General features: G+C 40.4%; 1 protein-coding gene across 5 annotated transcripts in view; it reads left to right on the top strand.

Moving 5' to 3' along the window:
• golga4 (golgin A4) overlaps positions 1-25,733 on the top strand; it is a 206,774-nt gene that overhangs the window by 157,405 nt on the left and 23,636 nt on the right. For 4 of the 5 annotated variants that reach the window (XM_073052403.1, XM_073052411.1, XM_073052429.1 and 1 more), the window contains 6 exons: positions 577-698; positions 5,864-5,994; positions 17,253-17,360; positions 19,094-19,123; positions 21,722-21,790; positions 21,866-21,941. In XM_073052403.1, the coding sequence (XP_072908504.1) occupies positions 577-698; positions 5,864-5,994; positions 17,253-17,360; positions 19,094-19,123; positions 21,722-21,790; positions 21,866-21,941 (536 nt within the window). The remainder of the gene's footprint in view (positions 1-576; positions 699-5,863; positions 5,995-17,252; positions 17,361-19,093; positions 19,124-21,721; positions 21,791-21,865; positions 21,942-25,733) is intronic. The other variant, XM_073052419.1, reaches the window with a different exon arrangement.

Here is a 25,733-nt window from a genome sequence, read left to right on the forward strand (position 1 = left end):
ATAGACAGGAGCTCATATAGGGATGGTGAACATGGCTTTGTGTAGGGTAGATCATGTTCAACCAACCTTTTTTGAGGAAATTACCAGGAAAGGCAGTGAATGTCATGTATGTGGCCTTTAGCAAGGCCTTCGAAAAGGTCCAGCTTGGAAGAATACTCTATTAGTTGGGTGCTGTAATTGGCCCCAGTGGTGGTGAGTAGGGGAATTTGGTCAATCTGCAGAAAGGTAAAAGGAGTTGTTTGATAGTTAGCACTAACTTGGTGGGCTGTTAAGCCTGTTTCCATGCTATAAGACTCTATTACATAAATACTTCACATACAATAGTAATGGTTTTATTTGCTTATTGTACTTCTGTTAATAAAAAGGTAATGCAATCATTTTATTTTGAACCAAGCAAAATGTATAACCAAGCTAATTTTTCTACCAAATAATATTCTTCCTTGCAGGCTCAAACTCTGTACATAAGTTCTTCACATACGATAGTAATGGTTTTATTTGCTTATCGTACTTCCGTTTAGATAATGCAAAAAGCTTAACCAAGTTAATTTTTCTGTCAAATAATGTTTTCTCTTGCAGGCTCGAATTGGAGGATTTGCAGCTGAAACACAACTCAACTCTCAAACAGTTAATGCGAGAATTTAACACACAATTAGCACAGAAAGAACAGGAGCTTGATATATCAGTCAAAGAGGCCATAAGTAAGTCAAAGTTGTGCTTTGGTATTTATTCATTGAAATTTTCATTTGTCTTTCATCAAAAGACCTTTGATAATGGAATCAGTTCACTAAAGGAATATGATATTTATTCAATTTAGTAGGATTTTCAAATTTCATATAGATTTTGCGCCATAACAGGAGCCATACTAAGCTTTCTGGAAACTGGCTATGTACTCTACTTGCATTTAAAAAAAAAAGAATGGAAGGAGTAATGAAATGGTCATTGTTATCGAAGATGAAAACGGTCCCTTTGGCCCAGCTCATTCATTCTGTCTCTATATATTTGAGCTAGTCCCATTGCCCCACATTTGGCCCCATACCTCTTTAAACCTTCCCTATCCTGTCTAAATTTCTATTAAAGAAGGCAAGGTGCTGCACTTGAGGCTGCTTAGCAAGATAAAAGCCCATGGAATTACAGGGAAATTACTAGCGTGGGTGGAGCATTGGCTAGTCAGCAGAAAACAGAGTGGGAATAAAGGGATCCTATTCTGGCTGGCTGTCAGTTACCAGTGGAGTTCCACAGGGACCAGTGTTGGGACCACTGCTTTTTACGATGTGTGTCAATGATTTGGACTATGGCATTAATGGATTTGTGGCTAAATTTGCTGATGATACAAAGATAGGTGCAGGAGCGGGTAGTTGGGGAAACAGAGAACCTGAAGAGAGATTTAGATAGTTTAGGGGAATGGGCAAAGAAGTGGCAAATGAAATACAATTTTGGAAAGTGTATGATCATGTACTTTGGTGGAAGAAATAAGCAGGCAGACTATTATTCAGATGGGGAGAGAGTTCAGAATCCAGAGATAAAAAGGGATTTGGGAGTCCTTGTGCAAGATACACTAAAGGTTAACTTCCAGGTTGAGTCGGTTGTGAAGAAGGCGAATGCAATGCTGACATTCATTTCTAGAGGTATAGAATATAAGAGCAGGGATGTGATGTTGAAGCTGTATAAGGCACTAGTGAGACCACACTTGGAGTATTGTGTGCAGTTTTGGGCTCCTCATTTTAGAAAGGATATATTGACTTTGGAGAGGGTTCAGAGAAGATTCACGACAATGATTCCAGGAATGAAAGGGTTACCATATGAGGAATGTCTGGCAGCTCTTGGACTGTATTCCCTGGAGTTCAGGAGAATGAGGGGGGGATCTCATAGAAACATTCCAAACGTTGAAACGCCTGAACAGATTAGATATAGCAAAGTTACTTTCCATGGTAGGGGATTGTAGGACAAGAGGACACGACTTCAGGATTGAAGGATGTCCTTTTAGAACTGAGATGCAGAGAAATTACTTTAGTCAGAGGGTGGTAAATCAGTGGAATTTATTGCCACGAGTGGCTGTGGAGGCCAAGTCATTGGGTGTATTTAAGTCAGGGATAGATAGGTTTTTGATAACCCAGAGCGTCAAAGGGTATGAGGTGAAGGTAGGGGAATGGGGATAACTGGAAGAATTGGATCAGCCCGTGATTGAATGGCGGAGCAGACTCGAAGAGTCGAATGGCTTACTTCTGCTCCAATGTCTTCTGGTCTTAAATGTTGTAATTATATCCATGTCCACCACTCCTGATAGCTCATTTCACTTAGTCCTCTCTGTGCAAAAATTTAACCAGGGGTCACTTTTAATACTTTACTGTCTTAGTTTTGACCTACGCTGTCTTGAATTATTCTGAATAAAATCAGAATCAGCTTTAATATGCCAAGACATGTTGTTTTGTGGCTCCAATACATAAAAAATTAACTACATTAAGAGATACAGACAGACATACTTTATTGATCCCGAGGGAAACTGGGTTTCATTACAGTCGCACCAACCAAGAATAGTGTAGAAATATAGCAATATAAAACCATAAATAATTAAATAGTAAGAAGTAAATTATGCCAAGTGAAAATTAGTCCAGGACCAGCCTATTGGCTCAGGGTGTCTGACACTCCGAGGGAGGAGTTGTAAAGTTTGATGGCCACAGGCAGGAATGAGTTCCTATGACGCTCAGTGTTACATCTCGGTGGAATGAGTCTCTGGCTGAATGTACTCCTGTGCCTAACCAGTACATTATGGAGTGGATGGGAGACATTGTCCAAGATGGCATGCAACTTGGACAGCATCCTCTTTACCGACACCACCGTCAGAGAGTCCGGTTCCACCCCCGCAACATCACTGGCCTTATGAATGAGTTCGTTGATTCTGTTGGTGTCTGCTACCCTCAGCCTGCTGACCCAGCACACAACAGCAAACATGATAGCACTGGCCACCACAGCCTCGTAGAACATCTTCAGCATCGTCTGGCAGATGTTAAAGGACCTCAGTCTCCTCAGGAAATAGAGACAGCTCTGACCCTTCCTGTAGACAGCCTCAGTGTTCTTTGACCAGTCCAGTTTATTCTCAGTTTGTATCCCCAGGTATTTGTAATCCTTCATCATGTCCACACCGACCCCTTGGATGGAAACAGGGGTCACTGGTGCCTTAGCCCTCCTCAGGTCCACCACCAGCTCCTTAGTCTTTTTCACATTAAGCTGCAGATGATTCTGCTCACATCATGTGACAAAGTTTCCCACCGTAGCCCTGTACTCAGCCTCATCTCCCCTGCTGATAATGTATATATATTTCAACAAGTGAGAGAGAAAAAAGATATATATAGTGGCGACCATTTGGTTCATAATGACAGACGAAGAAGTTCTTTAACTCAACCACAGTTTTTATTGTGATACACACCAAAACAGACCTGGCCCATAACCTGGAGAGAGAACCCAACCAGTCTAATGCAGACAGGGGAGGTGACCATCACACACCATGTGTATTTCACCTTTAACTCTAGATGTATTTAACTGATATGTATTTCAACCCATGAGTATTCAAGCGAATAACAGTATAGCCCAACGTAAAATGTGACAATAAATGAACTGGAATTTCCCACCATAATCCAACAAAAGTATTTTAACAGAAGAACAATAAACGGTACTGGTCATTAGAAATGCAGGGTGGGTTATCAACCGTGCCCCCCCCCCCCCACAGTGTTTTTAATTAATTAATCAATATATATATATATTTATATGTGTGTGTATGGCATCATAGGTAGATAGGGTCAATAGGAAAGATGTCAATGAGATTGAAAGGTCAGGACTTGAGGACCTGAGGTCTTGAATAGGTTAGGACTTTATACCCTGGAATATAGGAGAATGAAGGAAGACGTGAAGAAGATACAAAATTATTAGGGGTACAGATAAGGTAAGTGCAAGCAAGCTTTTCCCACTGAGGTTGGATGAAACTAGAAACTAGAGTTAAGGGTGAAAGGTGAAATGCTTGAGGGGAACATGAGGGGGATCTTCACTTAGAGGGTGATGAGTGTGGAACAAGGTGTCCACAGAAATGGTGAAGGCAGGTATGATTTCAACATCTAAGAGAAGGTTGGATAGATACCTGGATGGGAGTAGTATGGAACCCTATATAGTCCGGGTGCAGGTCAATGGGATTAGGTAGATTAATAGCTTGGCATTTACTAGATGGGCTGAAGGGCCTGTCTGTGTGTGCTGTACTTTTCTATGATTATGACTCTAAATTGCTGCAAATGTTGAAAGGTTAGGGATCAACTGTGGGCAAAGAGGCAGAATTAATGTCCAGTTTGATGACCTTCTCATGTAATCCATTCCAAAAGACCTAAACTTGGCAACATGAGAGATGGATTGATTGTACATTGAGAATAAAATCTGGAGTTGAAGTTCTTGCACACAATCTGTTCTGAATGTTATTATCGGAGAAGTGACATAGCTGCATGTACAGGCAGTCCAAGTTACGAGCATCCGACTTATGAACAACTCATACTTACGAACGGCCTGCCATAAAGCCTATTATATTAAAAATCCATCGGCTCAAGGATGGAGAGCACCGCCCGCCATTTTAAGTCGGATCACGTTGTCGTTAACACTGTTGAGTGTGTAACTTCGTATTTGGCTTAAAATTTTCTTAGCAAGATTCACCCTGACCCCCTTTTTCCAGTCAGCACCGCCTCCACTTGTCCCATTTAACTTGTCTCAGTGCGGGTGGACTTTAGGACCCAGGTGAGCTCAGGACCCGCCACCCGCAGCTGCTGCTGAATCCGCAGTGTTTCTACTCTGTTCGATCACAATTGAAAATAAAATAAATTGAAAATAATAAAGCAATAGGAAAGAGGTGAGACGCCATCGGTCATTGGAAAAGTGTTAGGCTACAGTCGGTCAACGATTGGGACAATTTTAAAGGATACAGTGAGAATAATCGAACATGTTGATAAAGGCGCTGCCCCGATGAAAGCTGCAATTATAACTAAGCAACACAGTGGTTTAATTATTGAAATACATACATTTCTTTGCATTTCTTACATTTGTTTTATTTGCATAGAAAGGTAAAATAGATACTATATACTAAGACAAACGTTTGACTAACTGACACTAAATAATAACAGTTGTACCTGTTCCGACTTACATACAAATCCAACTTAAAGACGGACTCAAGAACGGAACTCGTTCGTAACCCAGTATATCTCAAATACCGTATACTTTGTTCCACATCTTGTTTTTGTATAAAAACTTCATATAAATACAAATATTTGAAGGTATATAGTGGTTATACTTAGAGGAGGTGCAATTCTATCAGTGCACAGAAGACATTGCAATGAATCTTGATAAGTGGAGCACTGTGATCTAAAATAGTGAAATGGCTCGTGAGTACAATATTCATAATTACCAGAGGTTGCCAGTTACTCCATTTAATATAATTTGGTTTCTGTTTTCATCATGAATGATATTAAAACCATATGAAGATTCTCTAAGCTTGATTATTGCATTTAAATTCTATAAGTTCTTTGAAAATTTGACAAGTTGCATATGTGAAATGTTCACGTTAATTTGTTGTGGAGGATATTTAATTGGTATGTGCATTAAGTCTGAAAATTAACTGCTTAAGCTTGAGTTCATGGCTAATGGAATGATTTCCAACAAATTAGAAAGAATCTTGGTTCAAGAAAAAGTAGACAATATGAAAAATCCATCAGTGAGATGGTGCCCTTGTATCACCAGCTGTACTCTCCAAGTCCCTGCGGATAGGTGGAGGACTACCTGCTTTCAAAGAAATTATTTTTAATGGTTGCCATAATTAGTTAAATTTTCAATATTCTAGGCAAAGCACAGGAAGTTGAGGCTGAACTACTGGAAACTCACAAGGAGGACATAAACCAGCTCTATCGAAAGATAGCTGACAAGGATGATTATCTGCAAAGGACAGTAAAAAGATATGAAGAAATTTTACAAGTATGTAATCCTAAAGGATTTTTTGTTTATTCTGTATGGCCATCTTTTAATACAAAGGTTATTCTGTACTGATTTTTAAAAGAAACACTGGAAATTTCAAAACTACAAACTCTTGTAAAGTGAGCCATTCAGCCCAATCCATACATATTCATATTTGTGCTGCTTTCATCCTCCTCCTTACTTTATCTAAATTCATTAGATAACTCTCTTATTTTTCGCATGTACATTTATCAAAATTGCACTTATCTGTCCTATTCATCTCACACACTCTGAGAAAGAGTTCCACATTCCGATCACTTAAAAAAACAACTGGAGTTTGTCTTTTGTTCGGTGTCTGTTATATTGATTTTCGTTCTTCCCACAACCTGGAAAATATCTCAATCTCTTTAAGTTATAAACTTAAAGCTCAGTCTTTTTTCTACACGAGAAAAGGTGATTTATTACCGTATGTTAATCTCATTCTGATAACTATGAGTGACTTTCTTTTTTGTGACCACTTTATTAGGTACAAGAGAGGAAATTAGTAAAGTAGCCACTGAGTGTATTTATGTATAGTCTGTGCTTTTCTGCTGCTGTTGCCCATCCACTGCAAGGTTTGACGTATTGTGCATTCAGCGATGTTGTAACTTGTGCTTATTTGAGTTATTGACACTTTCCTGTCAGCTTGAACCAGTCTGGCCTTTCTCCTCTGACCTCTCTCATTAACAAGGCGTTTTTGCCCACAGAATTGCCACTCACTGGATTTTTTTTTGTTTATCGCACCATTCTCTGTAAAATCGAGAAATATTGTGTGTGTGAAAGTCCTAGGAGATCAGCAGTTTCTGAGGTACTGAAACCACCCTGTCCTGCACCAACAATCATTCCACTGTCAAAGGCACTTAGATCACATTTCTTCCCCATTTTGATGTTTGGTCTGAGCAACAACTGAACCACGTGATCATGTCTGCATGCTTTTATGCATTGAGTTGCTGCCCACATGATTGATTGAATTAGACTGGACAACAAAGATTTTGCCTCCTGAATATCTTGTGGATTTGGGGCTGCTGATCATGAAAATCACCATGAAATTTCCAATCCAGGCATGATTTTTTTCTGAAATTCTCTACATTTGTTATTTAAATTCATAATTCAAGTCAATTAAAACGTTGCCCGCAATGTAGGCTGAAAAGTTTTCTATCTTGTCCAGGCATGCCTGGGTATGTTTAGGCAGGGCAGATGCTGCATGGCAGGACAGGATTTAGAATGGCTATAAAAGCATTGTGCCCACAAACAGTTCTATGCATTGTCTTTACATGTACTTTTGTGTCATCATGTTGATGCACATGGTCTTAATCTCATATCATATTGTGTGTACTCATTAGAATAAAGTAATTGTATTTTCAGGAGTATTTGCGATAGCAAAATGTCTCACCAATGTTGCAACAACTGCGATACTTTCTGTTATATTTGTGAAGAGTATGTGCTTAAATCTCAAAGATGGAATTCTACTTTGGGTGTAAAATTAGAGACCAAGGCAAAGCCTGCACTCCTCGCATTTGTTGCACAACATGCGTTGTCAATCATAGAGCTTGCCTCAGACATACTCGAAAGTCAATGCTTGTTGCTGTCCAGATGATATGGCGAGAGTAGAAGGGTCATGTGACAGACTGCTACTTCTGACCAGTATATCTTGTTTCTTTGTTAAAGTAAGAAATTTATTGAATGCTTCAATCTCTCTTTAGCCATGAGAGCCTTACCGCATGACGATAGTCTTCTAGTACCAAAGCCACCAGAAATGGAAAGCTATACTGATACAGATTTTGAACCACTTATGTCAAGTGAGCCTCATCTGATAAATCCGATCTGAATAAAATGACCTTATCAGAGACTTGGGTTTGTCAAAGGCAAAAGCAAAATTACTGGGTGCAAGACTGCAAGGATGCAATCTGCTGTCACCAGGCACAACATCTGCTTTTCCACTGGTGTTAATGGGCTTTTGACTGTTCTGGTTTGCCAGCTGACCCACAACAATGGCATCTTTTTATTGATTCTTCAGTATCAAGCCTGCAAGCTCTGCTGCTACACAGCAGCAGTACACATGAAAGAAAACTTGGAATTTTTTGAATCACATACAGCACAGCAACTACAACTGGTCGGAAATAGTAGCACTGCCACTATGAATGCAGCTCAGATATACCAAATACTGTTGTTTCATTTGCAAATTGGACAGTCGTGCTAAAGAATCTCGTTACATTAAAAAGGATTGGCCACTCCATAAACAGTTAATTGCAGGGCAGAAAAATGTGGCACATAAGCCACTTGTAGACCCAACAAAGATATTTTTGCCTCCTTTTCTTATAAAGCTGGGGCTTATGAAAAATTTTGTGAAAGCGATGAATAAGGAAGGTGAAGGATTTTGATATTTGAGAAAGATGTTTCCCAGAATAACTGATGCCAAAATTAAGGAAGGCACCTCTGTTGGTCCACAAATCGAACAGGTCATCAATGACAGACAATTCAAAAATGTTCTAGTGGGACCGGAGAGAATCGCATGGAAGGCATTCAAGGATGCTGCTGAAAATTTTCCTGACAACTACAGAGCACCAAACTATGTGCGGTTGGTTGACAACATGCTTCAAACATACAAAACCATTAAGTGCAACAGGTTACTAAAGATTCATTTTCTGCATTCCCATTTAGATTTCTTCCCTGCAAATCTTGTTGCTATCAATGATAAACATGATGAAAAGTTTCACCAGGGCACTGTGGTCGAGGAGAAATGGTATCAGGGCAACTGGAATCCAACACTGCTGGCTGATTATTGTTGTGCACTTAATCCAGAAGCTTTGGACACTAAATAGAAAAGAAAATGATCAAAAAAAATTTTTTTTAGCTTAGTTGAACTATTGCAAAGTATCAGCACTGTTAATGCAATGAAGTGCATTATATGTAATAAAAGTTCATTTCTTGCTCCTCCAAATTCAAATGTGATATAAGTAGTCTAAAATTATATTTGTGTTCAGCTTCAAGCAGTCTATCATAATCCAAACAAAAATTCTGAGGAAGCAACAGTCCAGTATTAAATATGGTGGATTGGGTCATAAGTTCATCAGGGCAGCCACTTATTTGGGACAACTGTTAAAGCACAAAAGATAATTGAGAAAATTTCTAGGATTCCCTTCATTATTTGGGACCTTAATTGAGGCAGGAGACTTTTCCTGAACAGCCACAAACTAGCTTCAGTCGTGTGGCCATTAGACTGTATACCATGCTTAGAGGGAACAGTTTTTAAATAGTGTCAGTTGCCTATGTTTGTATTCAAAAAGCAATGATATTTGTCAATAATAATTGGTGAAGACTAAGCAGCCAGACAATTCAGAACTGTTGTTCACTGTAGTTTCAAGTATTTAGGCTTGGAGATGCCTGAAATGGCCGGGAGTGAAAATGAAACAATTTCACTCACTACTTCAAGTTAGGGACTACGAGGAATCACCCTGACTGTACAATTAAAAAGAGAATTTGCCGGATACAGTTGTCGATAGTATTATGTGAAGGTAGCCCATTATCTGCACTAGGAGTCTGTGCTGATTTTGTTTATAGTGCATTCTGAATGAAATCCTCCGTTGATTACTGTTAGGAACTAATAACAGTTTTATAGTGCTGTTAGTATAGTATTAGTAATTTGTTACGTATATCATTTAAATACATTATTTGCTATTCAGTTTGTCTTTTTATACCTTTTTAATTATTTCCATAAAACTTTGGCTAATTGGAGCAACTGCTTAATTGGGCTAAAAGGTACAGTGTCCCAATTAACCGTAATCCACTGTATTTGTATTAATGAGTAGCTGTACCTAATAAGTTGCAGCTGTGTTTTTTGAATTAATATTCCATGTGATTTTACCAACATATCAATCAAACTTATTTTCATTTTATTCGTATTAATGTTGTCTTACAATTTATTGCAATTCCTTCAATATTAACTATTCATCCTATGGCATCTTTGCGTGCACGTGTTGCTGCAAATTTAAACTTACTTTTTGATTTAATAATTTTATGTAGTAATGGTTGTCATCCCATACAGATCTTTGTGAAACTTCTTTCTCCTTCTCCTTGCTTTCTGAATAATATAGAATTTAGAACAGTACAACATATGAAAGACCTCAGCCCACCATTCAGCCCTAAGCTAAAAATGCTTAGTTACACTAATTCGTTCTGCCTACACGTGGTCCTTTACCTCCATTCTCTGGTCTTGTGTATACCTCTATCATATCTGTCTCTGCTACCAAGCATACCAGTGCATTACAGGTACCACCACTCTTTTTCTTAAAAAAACTACCCAAGCATCTAATTTGAACTTTTCCTGTCTCACCTTAAATGTGTGCTCTCTAGTATTAAACATTTTGACCTTTGGAAAATATACTGCTCTCTAGCTATGCTTCTCATAATTTTTATTTGTTTTATAGCAAGCAGGTCTCTCCTCAATCTCTTCTACTACAAAGAAAACAACCCTAGATTGTCCATCCTTTACATTCATCACCTGCCCTCTAGACCAGGCAGCACTCTGGTAAACCTCTTTCGCAACCTTCCTACATTATATTGGAGGGATTAATAGATTGAATACTCTAGATGCGGCCTACCTATCCACACACACACAGCGTGAACAGACATGTCCACATGTAACATCACTAATCTGAGATGGGTTCTTGAAACAATTTGTGGAGAGTCCAACTAGGGGAGCCAAAATTGGTACCAATTTTGGGATCTGAGCCTGGGCAAGTGAAATCCTTGACAAATGAAAGCCTTGACATTGTGTAAATATTGTGGGAATAGTGACCACAGGTCTTGGCTTTAAGATCCTTATGAGTAAGGATAGAATTTGGGTCTTGTGGGAAGCTATTAAATTGAGTGGAGGCAAATTACAACAGGATAAGACAAGTTGAGGGGTGTTGATTGGGCATAGCTGCTGTTGGACAAGTCCATGTCTGAAATGTAGGAGTTTTTGAAAGACCAGCTGATCAGAGCTCAGGATCAGCATGTTCTGCTAAGAGGTAGGGACAAGGATGGCAAGCTAAGGGAACCTTGGATGACCATGGATGTCCTAAATTTAGTCAGGAAGGAGAAGGAGGTATACTTAAGGTTTGTAAAGCTAAAGTCATAAAGATAGTAGAAAAGCATTCAAGCAGGCAATTAGGAAGGCCACATGGGGCAGAAAATTACTTTGGTGTGCAGGATCAACATGATCCCACAGCTTTTTATACTCATGGTAAGAAAAAGGGGTTAATGAAGGCGAGGGTAGTTCTACTATGCATAAGAGAGGAAATTTGTGCTTGGATTTACAGCTGAGAGCTAAATGAGTGCTTTGAGGCATTACTGTAGAAAAAGATTTGGAGGATAGCGAAAACAGATTGGGACATACATTTTTATTTTATTTAACAATATAGTGTGGAACAGGACCTTCTGGCTCTTTGCACTGCATGGCCCAGCAATCACTGATTTACACCCCCCCCCCCCCCCAGCCTAATCACAGGACAGTTTACCAGGGCCTGGTGGCAAATATCTCAGAATATTGAAGGAAGTCAGTGAAGCAGTTGCTGGGGCTTTGGCAAAGATCTTTCTGTCCTCAGTTGCAACAGATGAGGTCCTGGAGGACTTGGGACTAGCAAATGTTTTACATTTGTTTGAGATGAGAAATGGAGATAATCCAGGTAATTCTAGGACATTTAAGACATGATCTGCCCTGCGTAAAGTCATGTTGAGTGTTTCAAAACTGCTGTGCATTAATTCTATTCCTCAGATTCCTCTCCTTCCTTCCAGCTAAAGTAAGAGCCATTGACTGCTAACCTCCAGTCAGAATAAGAGCTATTGACTACTACCCTCTGACTTGCATGGACAAGCCAATTCTGCATCCTTTCTGCCATATCACCATGTCATCTTCTGGATGAGCCTATCATGAGGTTTTTGTCAAACACTAATATCCATATAGACAACACCTACTGCTCTATTTTATCAATCATTTTTGTTCTCAAAAAAACTTAATTTAGTTACTAAGACCCCTGATCTGTCCCACACAAAGCTATGCTGACGGTTCTCAGTGAGGCTGTGCGCACATATAACAGCTGTGCTTTATCTCTGTGTTCTGCTTTTTCATGAAGCAGTCTAGCCATGGACTTTACAACTTGGTTGTTGACTGTCCATCCTCTGACAAAGATCTGTCAGAGAATTTAGAACAGTACAACATATGAAAGACCTCAGCCCACCATTCAGCCCTAAGCTAAAAATGCTTAGTTACACTAATTCGTTCTGCCTACACGTGGTCCTTTACCTCCATTCTCTGGTCTTGTGTATACCTCTATCATATCTGTCTCTGCTACCAAGCATACCAGTGCATTACAGGTACCACCACTCTTTTTCTTAAAAAAACTACCCAAGCATCTAATTTGAACTTTTCCTGTCTCACCTTAAATGTGTGCTCTCTAGTATTAAACATTTTGACCTTTGGAAAATATACTGCTCTCTAGCTATGCTTCTCATAATTTTTATTTGTTTTATAGCAAGCAGGTCTCTCCTCAATCTCTTCTACTACAAAGAAAACAACCCTAGATTGTCCATCCTTTACATTCATCACCTGCCCTCTAGACCAGGCAGCACTCTGGTAAACCTCTTTCGCAACCTTCCTACATTATATTGGAGGGATTAATAGATTGAATACTCTAGATGCGGCCTACCTATCCACACACACACAGCGTGAACAGACATGTCCACATGTAACATCACTAATCTGAGATGGGTTCTTGAAACAATTTGTGGAGAGTCCAACTAGGGGAGCCAAAATTGGTACCAATTTTGGGATCTGAGCCTGGGCAAGTGAAATCCTTGACAAATGAAAGCCTTGACATTGTGTAAATATTGTGGGAATAGTGACCACAGGTCTTGGCTTTAAGATCCTTATGAGTAAGGATAGAATTTGGGTCTTGTGGGAAGCTATTAAATTGAGTGGAGGCAAATTACAACAGGATAAGACAAGTTGAGGGGTGTTGATTGGGCATAGCTGCTGTTGGACAAGTCCATGTCTGAAATGTAGGAGTTTTTGAAAGACCAGCTGATCAGAGCTCAGGATCAGCATGTTCTGCTAAGAGGTAGGGACAAGGATGGCAAGCTAAGGGAACCTTGGATGACCATGGATGTCCTAAATTTAGTCAGGAAGGAGAAGGAGGTATACTTAAGGTTTGTAAAGCTAAAGTCATAAAGATAGTAGAAAAGCATTCAAGCAGGCAATTAGGAAGGCCACATGGGGCAGAAAATTACTTTGGTGTGCAGGATCAACATGATCCCACAGCTTTTTATACTCATGGTAAGAAAAAGGGGTTAATGAAGGCGAGGGTAGTTCTACTATGCATAAGAGAGGAAATTTGTGCTTGGATTTACAGCTGAGAGCTAAATGAGTGCTTTGAGGCATTACTGTAGAAAAAGATTTGGAGGATAGCGAAAACAGATTGGGACATACATTTTTATTTTATTTAACAATATAGTGTGGAACAGGACCTTCTGGCTCTTTGCACTGCATGGCCCAGCAATCACTGATTTACACCCCCCCCCCCCCCCAGCCTAATCACAGGACAGTTTACCAGGGCCTGGTGGCAAATATCTCAGAATATTGAAGGAAGTCAGTGAAGCAGTTGCTGGGGCTTTGGCAAAGATCTTTCTGTCCTCAGTTGCAACAGATGAGGTCCTGGAGGACTTGGGACTAGCAAATGTTTTACATTTGTTTGAGATGAGAAATGGAGATAATCCAGGTAATTCTAGGACATTTAAGACATGATCTGCCCTGCGTAAAGTCATGTTGAGTGTTTCAAAACTGCTGTGCATTAATTCTATTCCTCAGATTCCTCTCCTTCCTTCCAGCTAAAGTAAGAGCCATTGACTGCTAACCTCCAGTCAGAATAAGAGCTATTGACTACTACCCTCTGACTTGCATGGACAAGCCAATTCTGCATCCTTTCTGCCATATCACCATGTCATCTTCTGGATGAGCCTATCATGAGGTTTTTGTCAAACACTAATATCCATATAGACAACACCTACTGCTCTATTTTATCAATCATTTTTGTTCTCAAAAAAACTTAATTTAGTTACTAAGACCCCTGATCTGTCCCACACAAAGCTATGCTGACGGTTCTCAGTGAGGCTGTGCGCACATATAACAGCTGTGCTTTATCTCTGTGTTCTGCTTTTTCATGAAGCAGTCTAGCCATGGACTTTACAACTTGGTTGTTGACTGTCCATCCTCTGACAAAGATCTGTCTGTTTAGCAGTGCCTCATCAAAATAAATTAATTCCATCAATAATATTATTGTCATATACATTTGGATTTAATGTCATTTAATATTGACCTTTTTAAAATTCTATTCTATTTTTTTTTCTGTAGTGGACTTTCTATTAAAATCCATTAAATAACTACCAAGCTGAATGTTATCTAGTGATACAACATGAAACTCACCAACTTCCAGCACTTGGCCTATAGGTCATCTAGATACTTAGTCATAGCGATGTACAGCACAGAAACAGACTCTTCAGCCCATCTAGTCTGTGCTGAACAATTTAAAGTGCCTACTCCCATCAACCTGCACCAGGACCATAGGCCTCCATGTGGCTACCATCCGTGTAACTATACAAACTTCTCTTAAACGTTGAAATCGAGCTTGCATGCATCACTTAAGCTCATTCACACTCTCACAACCCTCTAAGTGAAGAAGTTACCCCTCAAGTTCCCCTTAAACATTTCATCTTTCACCCTTAACCCATAACATCTGGTTATAGTTTCAAGCAACCTCAAGTCTCCTCTCAGTCTTTTGTGTTCCAAGGAATAAAGTCTGAACCTATTCAATCTTTCCTTGTGACTCAGGCTTTGCCAACCTGGTAACATTCTTGTAAATTTTCTCTGTACTCTTTCAGCATTATTTGCATCTTTCCTGTAGTTAAGTGACCAAAACTGCACACAATACTCCAAATTAGGCCTCACCAATATACTTGTTCATTGCTGTCAGCCTCTCTGTTTCTTCTCTCAAGTAGTGTAATCCACTGCTCACTGTACTCTGGGTGAGAAAGCGACTCATCAGATTCCCTCTAAATCTCTTGCCTCTTAACCTAAATCTATGTTCTCTCATACTTCTATTTACAGTACCCTTAATGTGGGGAAAAGTTTTCTGCAGTGCACTGTATCTATACCACTTGTAATTTTATGTACTTCATTTGTGACCTCTTGTCACCGCTTCTTGGATGACATAGCCATCTTTAATCCCACTGGTGCATCAAGCTCCTCTTAGTTTATGGAGACTTTTACTAGAATTTCACCTTTCACTACAAATGTACTAATCCTTCAACTACAATGTTTAAGTACCAATGGAAGCATACTCATTTTGGACCTCACCTGTACCTTCCAGCTCAATATACCAATCACCCCTGTTGTCCGTAATGTCTCCTTTGTTTCTTTATTAATTCCCCTAATATATTATAAAACACCTTCAGATTTATCTTAATCTTGTCAGATAGTGATTATTTTAAGATACATTTTGCCTTCCTAATTTCCTTTCTAAACTCCTTGTGTTTTTTATACTCTTGATGGGCCTTCCCCATCTTTAATCCTCTATACCTGTCCTTTTTATCCAAACCAAACTTTGTTGCCTCACAGCATTCCAGGATCATAATAGCCCTGAAATCTTCAAGGGTAAAATGAATGCTTCCCACTATGCAGATATAGATACCTGCAAATAGATGTGACAGTCTACATTTGTCAGGTCCTGTCTTTCTTTAGTGAAATTGGTCTTCCTTGCCCCCCCCCCCCCCGTTTAAGACCTTTATTCTTTGTCCATCCGTATCATTTTCCAAAATCACTTTGTAATATATATTCATGGTATCTGACATTCCCTCCATTTGACCAACTAAAATTTCTCTAAGATAAGGTCCAACAATTATTCTTTTGTTGGTCTTTGTCCATTGTGTTCAAAAGATCATCTGGACATACCAAAAACATTCAACTTCCTCTGGGCCCTTTACACTAAGGTAATCCAATTAGTATTTGGAAAATTGAAATCCTCTGTTACTATAAGCACTATTTTGACTTCTCACGCTCTCTTGTACCTTCCCCCTCCCCCTCTCCTGTAAGACTCCCACCGCACTCACCCTCACTGTTAGAAGGTCTCTAATAAGCTCCCAACAAAGCAATGACACCCTTTTTCATAGCGTTAAAGAACATGGAAATGGGTCAATTAGTCCTCCACACCTCACTGTATTAATCCCACTTTCTAGCACTTGGCCTATTGTTTTTAATGCCAGGGTGATTCAGCTATTTGTCTAGGCACCACTTCAATGCTGTCAACAATTATTCTTTCACCAATCCCTTTGGCAGTGTGTGAGAAAGTCAGATCTCCTCTAAATCTCTTCTCCTTTAACCTGAGTCTGTGACCTCTCATTTTATCTGTCTGATCCTACAGTTTCCTCTGTTGCACCCCTTATATTTGTATTTGCCTCATTCATGTTCCTCTTTGCCTCCTCTGCTCCAGGGAAAATGAACTTAACCTTGTTGTCTCTTTATATCTGAAATTCTTAATTCCAGACATGTGCTGGTGAGTCTTCTCTACGTCCTCTCCAGTGCTGTTCTATTGTTCTTGTACTTTGAACAGATTTGGTTGCAGTATTCCAGCTGAGGCTCAGCCAATGTTTATTTTAAATTGGAGCTTAACTTCCTGCTCTATATTTAGTACTCCGCCTAATGAAGACCAGCGCCTATACTAATAGACAGCTCCTTGTTTGAGGAACCATCTAGGATATTCTTCCTCAACATTGAAGTGGCACTTAATTAATTAATGCATTGAACAAGCACTTCCTCTTTTACATCCTCATAAACAGGATACTCCACAAGATAAAGCTCTGAAGGAACACACTCATTTTACCAGCTCTCTTATGAGTATTTTGATTCATTCGTAATAAAACAGCAAATAACAAGGGCTCAGTATATACTGGGGTTTTGTTTTAATGTGACAAAATCATAGCATGGCATTCATTAATAGAACTGGGATCATTTTCTGTTTTGCATGAAACCAGGGGAAAGCTGTTTGAAATGCTCAATTTTCTTTTTAGTTGACTTGACAACAAATTTAACACCTGCATGGTTGATGTATTCTGAAATCTGATGTTGATATCATCCTCAGTATGTGTTTCTCCTCCATGAATATGATAAATACATTAGTGATTTAACAATAATTTTCACATTTTTAAAGACCCGGGAAGAAGAAATGACAGTAAAGGTGAATGATCTACAGTTGCAACTGGAAGAGTTACAAGCCAAATGTAAGCTGTGTGAAGAGGGAAATCGGAATACTGAAGAGGTAATATGTTATTTATGCATGAGTGCTACTCAATATCTGAATGGTGCACGTAGCTCAGAACTATTGTTGTGATATTGTAGCTCTGAGCTTTGTTGTTTCTGTCAGTTTGTGCTATATTAGAAGATTAACCACCAAAAATTGAGCATAAAATGATAATACAAGCCCAAGAGTGATTTTGAAGTGCATAGGTTTATAAAAAAAAAAGTTATTTGTATTTGTTTTCATAAAATATCATTTATTGGTGATTTTGTATTCCATTGCATTAAAATTGTATTAATTCAGCATGTTAGGTGCTTTAGTATTGTTGCAATACACTGCTAGTTCAGTTTTTTAAGGTATACTCATGCTCCAGTAAGTGAATGGATTACAAGGCCCTTCAAGTTTCAGGGGAGCCTGGAAAAAACAAAACCAGGTGTGGTTAGAAGAAACTATGGCTTAGCAAGTTGAGAAAGAGCACGAGAACCGGGCCTCTGGTGAGTCAAAATGGGACTCAGGAACTGGGGCCCTAGTGAGGTGGATGCCAAATCATAAATTCAGGTATTTGATCTGTCAAATAGAAACATAGAAAACCTACAGCCCAATACAGGCCTTTCAGCCCACAAAGCTGTGCTGAACATGTCCTTACCTTAGAAATTACCTAGGGTTACCCATAGCCCTCTATTTTTCTAAGCTCCATGTGCTGATCCAGGAGTCTCTTAAAATCACTTACGTCTGAATATGAAGTTGTTGGCATAGTCTGATTAGGGTTGTTCATCATGGGTTTGTGAGAGATGTCATGCCTCATGAGCTTAACTGACCTTTTCAAGGAATTGACAAAATATATTGATGAAGGTCAAGCAGTGAATGAGCTATGCATAGACTTCTAGTAAGACAATTGGATAGGTTCCCCATTGTAGAAGAAGAGGCGAGTCAGGGGGCTACATGAATTTGGAATTGTCTTGCCCACAGAAGGCAGAGAGTGGTTGTAGATGGAGTGTCTTCTGCCTGGAGGCCCATGATGCTCCACAGGGATTCAATCTGGGACCCTCTGCTCTTTGTAATTTACATACATGACTTGTATGAGGAAGTGGTGGGGAGGGTTAGTAAGTGTGTAGATGATACAAAGGTTGCTGGTTTTATGGAAGGTGTAGATATAGGCACCGTGCAGAACTGGGCTGAGAAATAATATAGACACACCCATTTCTCAATGTCTTCACATTGGTCACCATCAAGTTAGAAAGAAATAACTTGCCCTGTGCAAAGCTAGGCTAACTATCCCTAATCAGGCCATGCTATTCCAAATGTTTATAAGTCCTATCCCAAACAATCCTGTCTAGTAGCAATGACTTGTGTCATTGACTTGCAACTCACTGATCTATATTTTCTACAGTTCTCCCTATTTCCCTTCTTGAACAATGGAACAACATCAACCACTTGCCAGTCCTCTGGGACTTCAGCTGTGGCTAGAGAGGACACAAAGATCTTGATTAAGGCCTGAAAAATGTTATCTTTTGCATCTCCCAGCAACCCGAGTAAATCCCATCAGGCTCTGTGGACATAGCTACCTCAACAAAAAAAAACAACAAATCTTTTAGGGTTCTATAAATGTTTTTTATTGTATGGGTTCTGGGAACTATTCTGTACTGTTAGCAGACAGTTTTGATAAAGACTATCGTAAACTATTGATTCTATTTATGAAGGTGTAATTTAGTTGTAACAGAAAACAATGTGTATTTTGATGTTGATTCATGCAGGGACATCTTCACACAGTAACAGAATTGAAGGTGAGACATTATTTCAATGTTTATTTGCTTATTTCAAAGCTAAAGTTCAAGAAAATACTGAAATATTTAGAGGGATATTTAAATATTTAAGTTTTAATGGTCATATCAAAACATGAAGTGAAATGCATTGTTTGTGCCCACAACCAACACAATCCAAGGATGTGCTGGGGGCAGCGCAGAAGTGAAAGCATGCTTCTGGCACCAGCATAGTATGCCTCAACTTACAAATCCTAACTTGTGCATTTTTTGCAGTGTTGTACAAAACCAGAGCATTTGGAGGAAACGCAGACAACCATGGGGAGAACATACAAACTCCTTCCAGACAGTGGCAGGAATTGAACCTCAGATTACTGGCGCTGTATGAACTGGTCCCCGAATGGCCTAAACAAGGCCTAAAAAGCTAGGCCAGAAAAATAAAATACACCCACTAAAGGGCCAACACTGCACCCAATAATTAGGAAAATTGAGAAAACTGGAGTAAGGAGGAAAAGGAGGATACCCTTCAGTCACCCACCCAGAAACGGAATTAAGACAGGTGACCATTAAATAGGAAAGGTTCGTCTTACTTTAGAAATAGAGCCTAGCAACTAGGCCTCAGAACAGAACCTAATTCCCCAAACAGTAACACCTAAACGGAATAGAGAGGGATAAAGATAGAAATTATAACTCTACAATGGATAACGGCCAGGAAGAATAAGACTCCTAACGATCAGTTTGATCCAGACACAGCATTCACCACAAACCCCCAGCTTTCTCCCCCCCCCCCCCCCCCCATGGGGAAGAATGTGTCTCCATCACATGGCCCTGCCCTGAGACCTAACATCTTCACACCTCCATAAACCCAAGTCCTCTTCTTGCCAGGGGGCCAAGCTCACCCCACACCACCAGTTCTATCTCCTGCCACCCCGTCGACATCTCTTGATCCTACCCACCCCCCAACCTCCCAACCTAATCCTAACATCCAAAAGACCACACACCCCAACTAAACCAGACAGCACCCCAGATAACCCTGGCCACACCCCCACAAAGGGGCCTACTTAACCCTGGGCCCCATGCTCCTCTTCTCTCCCCCCCCCACCCCCCATGGGGAGGCCTGCATCCATATTCATCAGCCCTATCCCTAAACCCAACAACTTCACCCATCCTACACACCCCCATAAACCCGAGCCCTCTCTCCACCAGGGGGCCAAGGTCACCCCACATCACCAGTTTAACACTACTACACCACCCCACAAACATCCCCAACCCTACACTTCATCCTAATCCTAACTTCCAATGGCCCGCACACCCGAACTAAACCAGACAGCACCCCAAATAACCCAAGCCACACCCCGCAAAGGGGTTTACGTAACAGCTGCCCCCACCATCTCCTCTCACATCCCCAGTCCTTTACCCTACTCCTAAACCTAACACCTCCAACCCTCCTACACACCCCCATAAACCCAAGCCCTCACCCCACCAAGGGGCCAAATTCACCTAATATAACCAGCAGTTCGGTTACTTTTTCAGCCCTCCTCCCTACTGGGGTCCCGCAGAAATCCCCCTCCCCAGCGGTGCCAGTTGCCACCCCACCTCCCTTTGCAGTGAATCCTCCACCCCCATTACCTAAGTCTACTCCTGGGCCTGTCCCTCCCCATAGCACCCTTCAAGTAGTTACTGCACAAGCCCCAGGTCGCAGCACCCATTCCCTATAACACCCCCCCCCCCCCCCCAACACTATCCATAGGCAATAACTCCACCATTTTAACTTAAACTTCAGAACGGAGGTTAACAAGGAGGAAGACCTCAATAAAAGCAAGTCGGGGACCGAGATGATGGCAACGTGGGCCAAAAACAAAGTGGCAGGGTGAAGTGATTTTGCATCTCCAGTATGAGATGTACAAATGCTAAAGGGGGTATTTTGCACTATGCTGACAGCTGCTTTTTGTGCCACCCAATGCATTAAGTCTAGTTTTTCTGAATTTCTTGAGGATGTTTCTGTATCAAGTTTGACATATTGTTCATCACTTATTTTGATTGGTTGAAATATTGAATTGTTTGTAAATTAAACCTATTGCGCTGAAACTTGTGAAACTTTCTCACTATTTACATTACATTCGAGATCGTGCATTTTACATCCATCTCCAGAAGAAGGAACTTGGTGTACAAGTGTGCCAGGATATATTTGGTGAAGTTCTGTTGCCCTGCCCACAGAAACTTTGAAAAATAATTGGTGATGCCAAGACCTAGGCACACTGTCACAACTGTAATATTTTAAATGTTGCTCCTGTCACCTTAAGCCTATACTCTCTTTTGAATGGGAAGCACACTGTGTGCATTCACCTTGTCTCTGCCCATCGTTTTATGCACGTTCCTCATTCTCCTACACTCCAGTGAATGAAGTCCTGACCTTCCCAGCCACTGCTTATAACATAGGACCTTGAGTCCTGCCAACATTCTTTTGTATTCTGTCCATCTCAATGATGCCTTTCCTATAACAGGGTAACTAAAAGTCTGCTTCTCATTGATTTAAAATATCATATAGAAATTTGTTAGATTAATTTGGATATTAGTTAAGCTTTGTTTTTATTTCTGTGATATCTTAATTTCATCTATCAGGCACAATTAGCACAAAAGACCACACTTCTCAGTGATGCCAAACTCCAGGAACAGGAATTTAGAGAGCAGGTAAAAGCAAACTTTTTATTTCCTACTGGTTAGTTTCTCAGTCCAAATTCAGCTGAATAGTTGATTATTTTCCAGATCCATTCTCTTGAAGATCAGCTTGGAGTCCATGAGAAAAGTTCTTGTTTGTCACCTTTTCGGATATCGGATAGAGGTAAGAATTTTGGAACCCTGGTTTGCTTCTTTTAAATAAAAATGACAGCTTCTTGACAATTGAATAGGTTATTATATTGCTCGGTGTGAGAATGGTGCATTTGGGCTTACTTTGTCTTTAATATATTTATAATTACTTTGAGATGCAAGCAACATTTTATGCAAGAAGGTAGTAGTCAGCCATATTTTGAGTTACAGTATTCCTAATGAAGGTATACCCAAATTAAGAAAGTTGGTAAATTCAAATTCTTAACACCAGCAACAATGAAGGATGGTTTGTGATTTTACAAGAGCCTGCAGGTGGTTATATTCTTCTCCTTTTCCCCTCAATTGTTAGAGTTTGCAAGTTTAAGACATGTTTTCGATACTTGGCCTTGATGTAGTCTAGGCAAGTAACTGCAGTGTACAATGGTTAGGGTGCACTGATGGTAGAAAAAATAAACATTTTGGGTCATAAACATGAGAAAATCTGTAGATGCTTGAAGTCCAAGTGACACACACAAAATGCTGGAGGAACTCAGCAGGCCCGGCAGCATCAGTGGTTAAGAGTACAGTCAATGTTTTGTGCTGAGACCCTTCATCAGGTTTTATAGGTGGTAGATGGGTTATCAATCAAGGATGCTTTGTCTTGAGCAATTTTGTTTGCTTGTGTTTGGAGGTACACTTTTTTAGGCTATTGAATATTCTATTATACTTATGATTTGTGCCTTGTGGATGGAGAAAAGGTCTTTGGTGTCAAGAGGTCCATAACTCACCACAACATAGTGACAAGTGAGTTTATTGTCATTTAACTACATACATATGTATAATGTACAAACTGTGTATAGAATCAAAACAATGTTTCCAAACCAGTGTATAAAACACATTACACTCATAACACAAGATAACTCATGAAGGTAAGGATAAAATCTACAGATGAATCACAGATAAGTAACAAACTAAAGTGCATTATTATTAAATATAGTTAGGTATGGAACAGATTAACCAGTGACATCTCGAATACAATATGGCTGGGAGTTCAGAACCTTAAATGGCCTGAGGGGAGACACTGCTTCTCATCCTGACTGTTCTTGCTTTTATGCATCGTAGTCTCCTGCCTGATGGTAGAAAGTCAAAGACGATGCTGGATGGATGGGTGGGTGGGATCCTTAATAATACTAAGGGCACTCTGTATGCAGCACTCTTGATAAATATCCCTAATGGATGGTAGGGAGACCTCTAAGATCCTCCTGGTTGTTCTCACAGTCCTTTGTAGGGACTTCAGGTCTGATGTCTGACTGCTCCCATACCAGCTGGAGATGCAACTTGTCAGGATGCTCTCAGTGGTGCTCTGAGCACACAGCCTTGGGGAGTGCCGTTCTTAATGTAATGGGACGAGAGATGTTGCTGCCCACAAGGACTGACTGTGGCCTTACTGTTACTAAGTCCAGTATCCAATTGCAGAGGGAGGTATTGAGACTCAGCAAGGACAGTTTCCCCACCAGTCTGTGGGGTATGATGGTGATGAATGCCAAGGGTCTCGGCCCGAAACGTTGACAGCGCTTCTCCCTATAGATGCTGCCTGGCCTGCTGTGTTCCACCGGCATTTTGTGTGTGTTGTTTGAAGTATACATTAAACAGCAGTTTGGCATTTGAGACCCCATTTTCCAGGTGGGGCAGAGCCTATTACATCATCAGTGGATCAATTTGAGCGATAAGCAAAATGGAAAGGGTCCAGTGTAGCCAGGAAAAAGGCTTTAATGTGCTCCATGAGCCTTTAATCTGATCCTATAGCCACAATATTTATCTGGCTTATGCAGTTCAATTTCTGATCCACAGTAAATGTGTATTAGTTCCTTTCGATTCTGTGAATGACTGTATATAGATAGATAGATAGATACTTTATTCATCCCCATGGGGAAATTCAACTTTTTTTCCAATGTCCCATACACTTGTTGTAGCAAAACTAATTACATACAATACTTAACTCAGTAAAAAAAATATGATATGCATCTAAATCACTATCTCAAAAAGCATTAATAATAGCCTTTAAAAAGTTCTTAAGTCCTGGCGGTTGAATTGTAAAGCCTAATGGCATTGGGGAGTATTGACCTCTTCATCTTGTCTGAGGAGCATTGCATCGATAGCAACCTGTCGCTGAAACTGCTTCTCTGTCTCTGGATGGTGCTATGTAGAGGATGTTCAGAGTTTTCCATAATTGACCGTAGCCTACTCAGCGCCCTTCGCTCAGCTACCGATGTTAAACTCTCCAGTACTTTGCTCACGACAGAGCCCGCCTTCCTTACCAGCTTATTAAGACGTGAGGCATCCCTCTTCTTAATGCTTCCTCCCCAACACGCCACCACAAAGAAGAGGGCGCTCTCCACAACTGACCTATAGAACATCTTCAGCATCTCACTACAGACATTGAATGACGCCAACCTTCTAAGGAAGTACAGTCGACTCTGTGCCTTCCTGCACAAGGCATCTGTGTTGGCAGTCCAGTCTAGCTTCTCGTCTAACTGTACTCCCAGATCTGCAACATGACGATGACGAAGTTGTGTAGGCTTATTAATTGTGGTGGTTCACGTGCTTCCAACAAACAGACCCAGCCTGGCAAGTCTTAACCAGCTTCGTTAGTAATGACGTTACCATGTACTCAATGAAATCCCCTGCCCATGGCGTATTCAGTGCCTTTTGCTTCTTTCATTTTATTCAAATTGGGACACACTGTAAAAACTCCATCTCTTGCACTCTGGGTGGCCCAGTCAACACTGGAATAATTGACATCTCCTTTGAGCATTATCATACTATTCTCACAACTATGTGAAATTTTTCAACACACCTGCCTGCTTCTCATTGTGGAGTCAATAATTCAGCCCTACCAAGGTGACCATTAATTTCTACCCAAATTGCCTCGTTTAGATGATTCCACGAAATTACCTTCTCTATGCACTTTCACCAGTTCCCCTGTCCCACCTAAAGCATTGGTATCCTGAAACATGGAGCTGCCAATATTACCCTTCTTTGTCATCTTTATGTTATGGCTGAGAGGAACGCAGTACTGACCAACAGACCACCATCAGTGAGGATAGGCAACAACATCTCTGCCATGATTATTTCACAAATGGTGCCCTCAAGGCTGTGCCTTCAACCCCTTACTGTACTTCCTGTGCTCTCACAATTGTGTGGCTGGAGTCTATTCTAATTCCATCTGTGCCACTATAGTGGGCCAGATCTCAAATTATTACAAGATAGAGCACAGGAAAGAGTTTGAGAGCCTTGCTGTATAATATCAAGACAAGAATCTTTCCCTCAATGTCAACAAAACAGAAGAATTGGTCATTGACTAAAGCAAGTAGTGCAGAACGCCTCCCCTGTATCTATCAATGGTGCTTAGGTGAAGATTGTCAAGAGTTTTAAGTTCTCATATGTAAACATCACCAATGGCTTATACCAGTCCAACCGCAGAGATGTTGTAGCCAATAAAGTACACCAGCACCTCTAATTCCACAGAAGGCTAGGGAAATCTAACATGCCAGATTTTATAGATGCACCATAGAAAACATCCTATCTGGATGGGTCACAACTTTGGCAACTTCTCTGCCCAAGACCATAAGAAATTGCAGCAATTGTGGATGCAGGTCAGTCCATCACAATGTCCAGACTCCCCTCTGTGGACTTCGTCTGTACTTCATTGCCTCAGTATAATCAAAAATTCTCTCACAAGCCATTCTCTCTTCTCTCATTTCCATTGGGCAGAAGATAGAAAAGCTTGGGAACATCCACACTGGGCTCAAGGATAGCATCTACC

Source organism: Hemitrygon akajei, chromosome 1 (assembly GCF_048418815.1).
Source record: "Hemitrygon akajei chromosome 1, sHemAka1.3, whole genome shotgun sequence".
Classification (NCBI taxonomy): Eukaryota; Metazoa; Chordata; class Chondrichthyes; order Myliobatiformes; family Dasyatidae; genus Hemitrygon; species Hemitrygon akajei.